The sequence below is a fragment of the Opisthorchis viverrini genome, assembly GCF_000715545.1.
Source record: "Opisthorchis viverrini unplaced genomic scaffold opera_v5_25, whole genome shotgun sequence".
Classification (NCBI taxonomy): Eukaryota; Metazoa; Platyhelminthes; class Trematoda; order Opisthorchiida; family Opisthorchiidae; genus Opisthorchis; species Opisthorchis viverrini.
The window spans coordinates 952799-964491 of record NW_008751681.1 but is presented as its reverse complement, the minus strand read 5'-3'; the positions used below and the strand labels follow the sequence as shown (position 1 = coordinate 964491).

Below are 11693 nucleotides of genomic sequence, written 5' to 3'. Positions count from 1 at the left end.
AAACGGTTTCGTCATTTCCGTAATAATGTTTTGTCACATGTGGGGACGGAGCTTTGACACATAACCAGACACTACTAGCATGTTTCATCAGCAGTATATACCGTTGCAATCGCACTGAGGACAAGATAAAATGGTCGCTTGGTGACCAAGCACCAAAACATATTTCAGAATACATTGGGAATCTGTTCATAAACTTGTTGAACAACACACCCACCCCAGTTATTTCACGCTTAAAGGTGATGGAGATTATCGGTAGGACGTATTATTACAAGATATTAAGGCTTATTTTATATCTGAGACATGGAATTTAGTTAAATTGCGACAGAAGTGTCACTCATAACTACAACGCTTTGCTATGCTGGTCCTGTATGAGGATGCTTTTTTGATATTTTCGTAATTCATGTGGTAAAACCCACAACTGTTACGATAATCTGAGTTGGAGTTACTACCATCCACCTGAAACTGAATTTCGGGTGACGTGATACTGCCCACCTACTTGGTTAGTACACTAATGTCGTACCAACAAAGATATAAATTTTGAAACGTGATAATTGGGTATGTTGGTTACTAGCCTGTTCTTACAGGATTATTTGAAACCGAGTGGCAGGTAGACTGAAAAGTATCGATAGCTGGTATTTATACCACCATCTGTCCAAACACATACGATCGTTCTTCGTACAAAATGTTTTAATGTTTTGATTGGTACTGAACCTAGAGCCTGTTGATCTGGATTGTTCTCAGACTAACCCTGTCCTGGCTCCATCATTCTGGTGAGTCCACACCAAAGGGCGGAAGCACCGGACTCGAACTTCGCCCTCACTACAGCTCATCAGCAGTGCATATCCTTCGCCACTTCGGGGTTGGAACTCCGCACATTTGGCATGCGAGGCGAGCGTGTTACCACTGCTCCACCCCGGCACGGTGATGGTAAGCCTTAATAAGAGCAAAACTCGAATCCAGTGCTTTGACCTTCGGTGTGGACTCACCAGAATAACTGTGCCAGGACAGGAGGACGACCGTCCAAACGAGAGTGATGTAAGCGTGAATTCGCCAAATCCCGTACCACTCTACAACTAATTGACTAGGAATAAACCATGTTCTATCCACAGCTGCTAAGGCGAAACCAAAAGAGGCTGACAGTACAAATCTACAAAGAGCTACCCGTTGGAACAAAGTGGATCAATCCATACATATTGGTCTGATAAAGCTAACTAACTTGACAAGGCTATCAAAGATGTTTGTCCCACTTCAGGGATCCAATCAGCATCATGTGGACAACAAAGAAGGTTTGGTTTGAGAAGTGAAAAGTTCGAGGTGTCCGTTCAGCTTCCATATTAGTGGCTGAAGGAGCATGTGTGTGGATGAACAGTGAAGAATTCCTCGTATTGCCTAAGGAAAATGAAACATTTAGGATGATTGCTTAGTTATTAGGACAACTACTGACTGGGTTTGCGTTCTAACTGCAGCCTTGTGACCGCGTTATTTGGTCAACCCTCAAGAATCTCAAGTAACTCGTTAGAAGCTTATTTCAACAGTGATTCTGGACACCAGCCCGTCAAATAGCCCACTGGAAGTTAAAGGATTCGGTCACAATTTCACTCAAACCCTTCATGGTAAAAAGGATTGATCCAATGCCTCCAATTATGAGACAAACTCGGTGGAAAGTTGTTCCTTGGTCAAGCACAGACAATAATCCCATGCCTTCAAGCTTGAAATGTCAGAAGCTGGCAGAAGCAAAGCAGACGGTGGGGACAAACGAGACGATTTCCTAAAAGTGCTTACGGTCAACTGGACGACACATGTGCCCCATACTGCCTTCCCGTGTGTGACTTTTTACAGCATTTGCATCTTCATTTGTCTTCCATCCAATCTGTAAATACCTTCGGTTTTAATCTAACGTCTGACAGCTCGCAGCAGCAGAAGTACTTTTTCGAAAACGGCCTTCTGTCTTGCTATTGTGCATTATCTGTCTTCTAAATGACTGTTGAAGATGAGAATGAATGGTCAGACAAAGGAGTGAAAGGGTAACCGGAGTGTGATTTCGTAGTGTTGCCTCATCATGAAATCCGCCTCATCAGCCAATGAACGTGCTCAGAATGCCATCGCTCATTGGAGGTGGAACAGCGCATGACAATCGCCACTTCGTACGCGCAAATTTATTACGTGAAACACCCAAACGCTTACAAGCTTATTGAATCCTTACACCTTACTTTTTACCCTTGTGGTCACAACATTGTTGACCAAATTTCAGGATTACATGAATGGATGCGTCTAGTTCCTCTCTTCGTCCCCACGCTTATGAAGTTTCCAAAAAGCAGCTCTAAGCTCCACCTGACTTACTGTTCATGTTCATCCCACTTTGACTCCGATTGGTTCGTCCGTGAAGTGCGTTGCTTTGTGGTCCGCCTTCTGCTACGTGATTGGTTGATTGATCGAAGAGCCAGTCAACACATGGTCGCCCGATGAGGTTTCCGTGGTTGAATGATGAGTACCCTGTCTAAATGCGAGATAATCACATGGCTGATTTGCCCCTTGTGGCCAGACGGTTAGATTCAAACTACTGGCCGGGAGGTTGTGGGAACGAAACTCCCTCTAGTTTTGGGAGATGTGCACAGCCGATAATTTCAAATGGCGGAAAACAACTGTACAGTGTTTCTGGGCTTTTCAGCTTAAACTGGCTTCATTGATGGAACGGAATCTCTATTGACAATGACTGAATATAGAGGCCTCTCTCCTAACTGTAGTATTAAGTTAGTGAAATCATCACTGCTCAGTGGCATCATTGCACGCTAGTTTCCCACCACTTTTGGGTTTTTTCATCAGAAAGGACTGCAATACTTTCGCAGTATTAATTCACTGCTCATATTTGGAGGGTCGATGTTCGAAGGTGACCATAACTATCCGAAAACAACGATCCACTTGCAGCAAGTTCTTAAGTTGATTTAAACCTAGCTATCAAATTTTTGCGCTCTCACTATTGCAACACCAACACAAGTGTCCTATGTTCACGGAAGCCGTCAAACCCACCCATCTGAGCACGAATGATGTCTCCTCGAATGGTGACGAAACATTTGCAAGTCAATTGCCAAGCCCAGCGAACGGATCAACAGCAACCTGATCAACAACCGTCAAACTAATTCCCGGACGAGTTCCAGAGCTATTTAAGGTGACAGTGAGGCCTCACTGGCTTAGAAAAGCTTCCGTTCATATCCTTTTGACCTAACCATGACGTTTTGTTTTCATGTGACTGGTCACTTCCTGGAGGTGTTATAAATTATGCTCTCTGTGCAAATGAACAATACAGAATGCATGCATCTCACAGCGTCCACTTTATGTATCTTCAGGTCCTGTACACACTGTACCTCCGTAACCGCACGAGGCTTACCAGGCATTTTTCGGCTGATGCCTTGGTCCCCAGGTTTACTCAGGTGCCATGTGACGTCAGCACGCGGATAGCCAACAGCCTCACAGACAAGGGTGAATTTCTCCCCACGTTTGACTAATCCACCAGCAACGCGCAGTTCAGCTTTTGGTTCTGAAATGGATAGAATTCAAAATGATGCGCAACTTAAATAGACTCGTTCGTCTCTATCAATACTGACAAATAGTAGCACCTGAATTCGTCTCATAATAAATGAAAATTCAGAAACTTCTAAATTGAAGTTCACGTACACAAGTGCATACTGTGTCGTGGATGGAAATAAGGCATGTGACTGGTGTGTTTAAATACGCGCTGAAATCATATTTTGTTCTCCCCATCTGGTGAGAAATTGCAGCTGTTTTGTTTTGTCTGGTACTTCGTGGTTTTTTCCTAGCCTGCATGTTCAGAACAAGTTGCTTCAAAAATAAAACCAGTCCATATAAATGTGGATTTGCAATGCACTACTCATAAGGTTGGTCTAACAGAAAACTCGCCATTTATTCAGGCATGACTGAGTGCCCACCGTTCACTGCAAGGTCGTAGATATTTCGATCCCAGGTCCCAATATCTGCAAGAAGCGATTTTGGTCTCATTTTACTTTTGAATCTCAAATATCTTTAACTGTACCCGGAGTATAGCAAAAAGCAGGTTTGTTCCGCATTAGGACGCCACTCGATTTGGAAGACATTTCCGTTAATCTCGAAGGCCCGTTGATGATCGAAAAAGTATATTAGTTTTCTGCAGCATCATAACATGTGGTATCAGTGACATCCGCACAATGTGCCATCAGTCAGTTTGAGAGGAATTTTCTAAGGTCTCCAAGGTCTCCAGGTCTAACAGAAAACTCGTCATTTATTCAGGCATGACTGAGTGCCCGCCGTTCACTGCAAGGTCGTAGATATTTCGATCCCAGGTCCCAATATCTGCAAGAAGCGATTTTGGTCTCGTTTTACTTTTGAATCTCAAATATCCTTAACTGTGCCCGGAGTATAGTAAAAAGCAGGTTTGTTCCGCATTAGGACGCCACTCGATTTGGAAGACATTTCCGTTAATCTCGAAGGCCCGTTGATGATCGAAAAAGTTTTCATTTCATTGGCACACTATACCTGACGAAGGATAATTTCTGTTGCGTCCTTAGCCGTTTGGTTTATTCTTTCCTCACCGCTGATGGTTGCGGCCTTGACCTCTACGACAAGTAACCTGCATGGTATCCGCCAGGAAATCAGCGTGCGGCTGGACCATGAGATTGACGAATGTTTGTGCAAAAGTGAACTAAAGGTGGCGTCTCGAGTAGTTGCCTGTTCTTATCGGATTGAACCTGTTGTTTTCCAGCGAACCAAACAACGGCATCCGGAAAAATTGTTTTACAGTGGTCGTATTTTCGCCTGCCAACCAACACACAGTCTCAATACTGTGATTCGCAGTGAACGTTTCTTGCTTGCTCACAAAAAATTGGATTTATAAAGAAGATTTGAAGATTTATAAAGATTTATAAGTGAAAGCAATGGATATCCCTAGAATGGCCTGTTTCTACAATATGTACAATGGGTGGATATGCTGCTTGGTTGGACGGAGGGCTGTACTTCCCTATGTGATCAGATGCATTGTGGTGCTCCTCTCAGCAATGGCAAACCTGTTTACTATTATCGCTATTGGAAGATCATGTCTGAGTCCTGCCTTAATGATTTTGATAGGCTTTCGTAGATTTCTGGCAGCTCCAGCTACTAGTTCATATCTCCCCCCTCCCCGCATTCTTATTCACTTCAGTGTTGTTCTTCTGCGAACATTCGGTAGCATTTAGTAGCATGCATAGAGGAATTTTTATCGAGTTGTCTTCAAATCAAGGGCGTACATTTTCCAACTTCCTAACTCAGCTATCACAAAAACTTCAAATGGCGAGTGCCCTTCGGTTCCTGCCGCGTGCGTCAATGTTGGTGACGTCCTACCCGCTGTTGCGTCTACTGCATTGATCGACCTACCGGTCGTCAACCACTAACGAATAAAGTACACCCGGGCGTGCGCCTAACACGGGAATCTCCCCACTGTGTGAATGTGAAAGAGTGCAGTGCCAAACAAACCAATGGACAATGACGACCGCAGTTGGATTTGCAATTTCGTTGTGCATCTCGGACGGTGGAGCCAAACCTGGTGGTCCGAAAGCAAACGAATTTGTACCGGGTGTGAAAGACAGTTTGTTCATGAGTACTGCGCAACTGATAAATCTCGATTTTATCATGATAAAGAGCTCATACAAAATGTATTCAGTAGACTCATATAGCGTTACCAATCAACATGAGGATCTCCGAAGTGTTCCGTATGAATGTAAAAAACGTCTGCGCAAGCTGTTAATTCCGGTTAGTCTATGTTCACTTCTGCTTGTAAGACCTAGAAAGTGGTTTAACCTCAGAAAATTCGCCAAAAATGTCATTATCACAACGATGCGTTTGGAGAGAAACGCTAAAATTTTGCGATCATTGACAATAGATCGAATCAGAAAAAGCCAGCAAATTTCAGATGGTGCCAGTTTCAGCATCGAGTCTAATTAACAACTTTTTATTCCGTGTTTCTAACCAATGAAAACTGCTTCATGATAAAATATCGAAGCATTCTTCCAGTTTTTTGACACGCTCCAGATTCATACATGCGTTTTTCCTAAAATTTCTAGCTTAGTAAACACTCATCCCCGGTCAGAATTTTCAGAATCAACATAGAAAGTACATTTTATATATTCGTAATGCACTACTCATAAGGTTGCTGGAAACTCCTCGACTCGACAGGACCGGTTTCGCCCTTCTTGGGGCTCATCAGCTAGGCGCAGTCCCTGAGTCTCCGCCAACCTTATGTTCTACTTGAAACCAAACTGCATGATACTAGCGAATATACACTCATTTGCAAACTTATTTCCATCTGGAACCCAGCTGAATCTCTCGGTTTTGATGTTTCCAGGCAACTGAAACATGAGGCGGGTTGGGGGCCGCACATTCAGTTGCCTGGAAACATCAAAACCGAGAGATTCAGCTGGGTTCCAGATGGAAATAAGTTTGCAAATGAGTGTATATTCGCTAGTATCATGCAGTTTGGTTTCAAGTAGAACATAAGGTTGGCGGAGACTCAGGGACTGCGCCTAGCTGATGAGCCCCAAGAAGGGCGCACTTTCTTCGGAAGTGGAATCGAAGTGGGATCACCCTTCAAGCTATCCCCACACTCAGCTACTTTGGGAGACATCGTCAGCATGAAGTCACCTGAAGCGACAGCACGACCAGAAGTGATCTCAGTTAGAGGCTGTCTGTGATCACATACGGAAATGCCGGGTTATCTGAAGCTTCTCGAAATCTGTGGCTAGTCTTTAAACCTGATAAGAGATACGTTCGCAGAACAAATCACGTCAAACTAGTACACTCGGTCGGTTTCTCTAGATAAAATTTGGCATACTGCAACAAAGCCCATGGTGAGGAAACCAGAAATTATCTATGGATGATTTATTCAAACGATTAAAATCGTTCGGATTCGGTCGTGCAACACACAGTTCTACGTCCAGAGAAAACCTGATACGGTCTTTGAAAGTGTCTTGGTCTAGTAATAGGTCTGTTATGACCATAAATCTGATTGTGGCATTTACTAGGCTTGCGGCCCACCCTACCTGTCTTGGTAAAAACTTGAAGGATGTTCAGCCTCATTCACCATCACCGGAACCGGACTTTTATCCTTACACTGTTTTATAATCAACACTCCTGTTGAAAATACATTCCTCAGATAGATCGAAGTCATTTCTAACTTGGAACAGCGCACCTTATTCCACTTTTATGTTATTGGGAGCAAAAAAATTTGTTCCGCCTACATAGGTTTTATTGCTTTTTATGCCGCGTAAACACCGAACGCATCGATCGATTCAACAACCAATATGCACTGCTGATTAAAGTACAATCGTTTGTACGTATAACATGCGATCGCAAGAATCGACCCGCTATATTGACACGAATACCTGCGCACTACTACAAAACACAATTTGGAAAACTCGCGCAACGCACATAACTAAACTACATGTGGCGACTGCGCACAATCCTGCGCAGGTGGTATGCACACACGCAGAAAAATTCGCGTCCAGCTATGGTCATCCACTCGAGTAGGGAATAGAACACAGAAAAAGTTTCTTTTGGGACTTTGCCCATTTCTGGGAAGTTTATAGTCGTGAGATTTGATTAAGACCATTATTGCATTACTCTTGGGCCCACAGTCAGCCTGCTGAAACGTTTGATACAATTGAAAGGAAGCAGGGCCCTTGCCTCGAAGATATTTATTAGGAAACACCAACTGAACAGCTACAGACTATTGGACCGGGAAGTAAAACTCTCATGTGCATCTTGTTTATAAAAACTGATCAACCATCATCTCCTTAAACGCGTCTTTCTGAACTTTATTGAATATTCATTGACTGGTACTCAAATGCAAGCAAATGTTACAAAGTGACTCTACACATTCCGTAACAGATCTCACTTTTCAAGGAACGCAAAGCGGATTTACGAGAAAACATACTACTCACATGCCCCAGCAGTAGTATCCACCGTTACATAAGTAGCTTTATGATGCGCTTTTAATGGATATTGATCCTGTAAAATGATATCATATGTGAAATGGCAACACTACCCGCATCCTCGTTCGGTAGTTTACCTAGATGGATTCCTACTTCTTTTCGTCTTGCCGAGCTAAGTTCGTATTTTCATTAAGCAGACTGTGGATCGCTTGGGTGTAAGTTGCCGAAATTTACGGCGAAAAGCGCGCCACCGTTTCAACCACACTTCATTTCGCATCTCAATTATTATTCTTTCCTTGCATCTTAACTCGCGTGTTATGGCAGTGGTAATCGGACAGGTTATTTTGTGTGCCTGACCGCTGGCACAGAAAAGAGGGTAGGTACACTATCCTTCCTGAGGGTTAAAATCATTTACCAGGCAATAAAATTATGAGCAACTACCCACGGACTGTGGTACGATCCTCCTCAAAATGGCGAGCCCCAACGAAGCTTACGCGGAAAATATGTTATGAGCTGGTCCTGGATGAGGACACTCAAAAAGGTCTCTGACGGTCTGATGTTGTTGAATGGAAGAACGCCCCCCCCAGTGGATCGGTCAACACGAACTAAGCGGTTGTAAACTATTAAGCACGAAAGTGAAAGTCTCATTTGCACAGAGTATTTGTAAAGGGAACATTTTCAAACAGTTTCTCAAACTCTTCTAGACGTTTTCCAAATACTAAGCAGTATTGAACTGGTACTGGAAATTGGTTCCATATTTTCAGTACCAACATGCGGGGACGATGGTTTGACACATGACCAGATACTACTGACATATTTTATCAGAAGCATACGCCGTTACACATAGCTTTACAAATTACACTTAGACGAGCAGTAAAAGGATGGTATACAGAGAGCATTACCTCGGAAATGGCAAACATGCGTGCAGGGTAGAATGGAACCGTTTATACTGCCAGTGCTGCGCGTTTCGGACTAGCGTGATAACTCTAGATATTGTCTATTTCGAAAACTAGGGGTACCTGTTTTCTGTGTGTGGTATCCAAGGCTTATGTCGTCCTCTTAATAACATAGGACTACAGGTAAAGTTGATGCATAGTTTTTTTCCAAATGAATATCGGTGCTCTGTGTGACACAGCTCTCATTTTGAACGTGATGAAGCATGCACTTTATTCGAGATACAAGATAATTATTTCATTGTTTTTCTCAGCTGTGAAGGTTTACAGTCCACCACTGTTGATTCCTTTTTTCTATTGTACAACGCGATTCCCCCTTTTTATTGTTTTGGTTTCACACCTATACCACCCTTCTTGTTTTTGACCTGAATATAAACCGTTCTTTGACCTTGTCATCGGACGTGCTGTTTAAGTCCGCGCATGATTTCCTAAGCTTGTAAACACGTGGCTTTGAGTCGGTGTGGACTGTGAGATCCGTTAGGAATTAGCAGTTCTAAGCCGGTGTATAAAAGCCGGCATAGTCCCACGATTTTAGGTTCGTAAAGTTTCATTAGTTTACTATTGTATTTGTAGTACCGCATTTGCAGATAAGCCTCCATTTGAAGGATTTGGCTTTTGGGGTTTTGCGCGTAATTCGACGTGGTCCAACAGATTGCTGGGAACAATCTGTAGCCAAGCTGTCTACATCCAAACTTTTGTAAGTTTCTTTTTACGTCCTTATTTTGGAAACGTACGTACGTATAAGCAAGATGGGAGGCCGCAGCCAATTTGAAAGCGTTCGACCCCAGGTCGCGAACGATATTGTCTACTAGAGTACAAATTGGTAGGTTGTAAGCCAGGATAACCAGTCAGGCTAATACCAATATGGCATAAAAGACTTTGAAGAAAGTAGAATCAGAGAGATATCCATTTTGGTTGCAATCAAACCAACACTCATTCATACAATCTAAGCTACAAACACGGATTGGTAGCAAAATCCAAGCTCATCTCCTACCATATGCTTTAATTGGTATTGCGGCGATCGGCTAATATGGACAGAACAAGCACAGTAACTCACTGACTCGGCATGGACCGTCACTCATTTTCTCAAGAGTCCGATTAGACAAAGCCTGTTCTGCTTCAAGTTCGCAGTGCGTGTAGGTCTTGCCATCCGTGCCACACACTAGGCCAGGTTCAAGGCAGTAGCATATGTTCTGCTTCCTGATCACTTTCGGATCAACATCAGTCCTTGTGCGACATTCCAGATTTCGACCACATCGTCCATGCCAAGGGACCACAGATCGTCCCCGGCTCAGCAAAGCGATTTCTTCCTCTAGATTGCACAGATGCGATTCTTCCAGACCACAGACACGGCAACAGCCGCAACGATCTAACACCAGACCAGCTTTGCACTCTGTCGGGATGGTACACTTTGTATAGTCACACTGCTGACACGGTTCGAGCGTATGGGTTCCCACATACTTCGTTTTCGCGTTTTTCTGAGCGGAAATATCCCATGCTGCACTGAATCCGAGCAGTAAAACCAAGCTTATCACTTGGTGAAACATGTGGGTTCTGAACTAGGGAAAACTGCGCTATTGAAAACGTAATTTGTGACTACCAGTGCCGCTGTTTCTTTTGATTTGATGAAGGCTCGTGCTGATTTGTGCACTGTCTACGATCGATTTTTTGGGCTGTCTTGCGATGTTCACCCAAACTATGGATGACAGCTAACGCACTGAAGGTAAACGAACGTCCGTGATTGGTCAGTTTGTTTGATGGAAAGCAAAGCAACTGCGGGAGAATGTGCGCATGTGTGTGTGTGTGTGTGCAGTCACCCGCTGACCTTAGAGGGCTGACCGGAATAGGCAGTATACCGCCAGTTGTATCAATGGCATCAACAACAATCGAAAAACTCGTTTACTCGAGTGGGCAGGTGCACGTATCACGCAGAAGAAAATGACGGATCAGGATAGTGGGTGATTAGTACCGGTAACGATGGATACTACTGATGAGACATGCGAGTAGGATCTTCTCGTTAATCCACTTCACGTCTCTTGAAAAGTGAGATCTATTACGGAATTTGTGGAGTCACTTTTTAGCATTTGCGTGCATTTGAGTAACAGTCGACTAATCTCCAGGAAATTTAGGAAGACGCCTTCGAGAAGAAGGCGGATACTCAGTTTTTATAAACAAGATGCATATGAGAGTTTTGCTCCCCTGTCCAATAGTTTGTAACCGTTTAGTCGGTGTTTCCCTAATAACCAACTCCGCAGTGAAGGCCTTTTTCCTTTCACCCATATTGTGACTAGTAAATTGCAACTGTGTTGACATGACACTTAAATAAATCTACCGGTAATGATGTTCTTTAATTGAGTATGCAGCACAGAGTGCCCCAGAGCTCAGTTGGGTCAATATTCACAGTATCGAAGTACTTCTGTTGGTGATATCTTAGTTATGATGCTGATGAGACTTCAGTGACAGCCCACCGCTTCCGACTCATCGGGTAGTTCCCGTATCGTCATCAAGCAAGTTCCCTTTTTGAACTGGATTTAAACGCGCACTAGCAACCTAGATCGCCAGATTAGTCCCAAAGAAAGTGAAGCCGGCAGTGGACGATTTAATCAACCGTATAAATGGTATATCATACCGAATAGAATGCTTTAATATCCTAAATATCTGTACAAATAAATACTGGAGCTAACCGTGTCCCTTCGTTTGGCTGAATAATATAAAAACGACATATAAATCCGAATTTCGCATTCACATCTTATTTTTCAAGTGAGTGTTTAGATCCGGTCAAGTTCAC

The 11693-nt window shown here is 43.4% G+C and overlaps 1 protein-coding gene across 1 annotated transcript in view; it reads right to left on the bottom strand.

Moving 5' to 3' along the window:
• T265_02143 (hypothetical protein) overlaps positions 1–10548 on the bottom strand; it is a gene marked incomplete at both ends in the record, with an annotated part of 15614 nt that extends 5066 nt beyond the window's left edge. Inside the window, 2 exons of the mRNA XM_009166317.1 lie at positions 3386–3535; positions 9963–10548. Coding sequence (XP_009164581.1) covers positions 3386–3535; positions 9963–10452 — 640 coding nt within the window. The remainder of the gene's footprint in view (positions 1–3385; positions 3536–9962) is intronic.
• Between the last annotated feature and the right edge of the window lie 1145 nt (positions 10549–11693).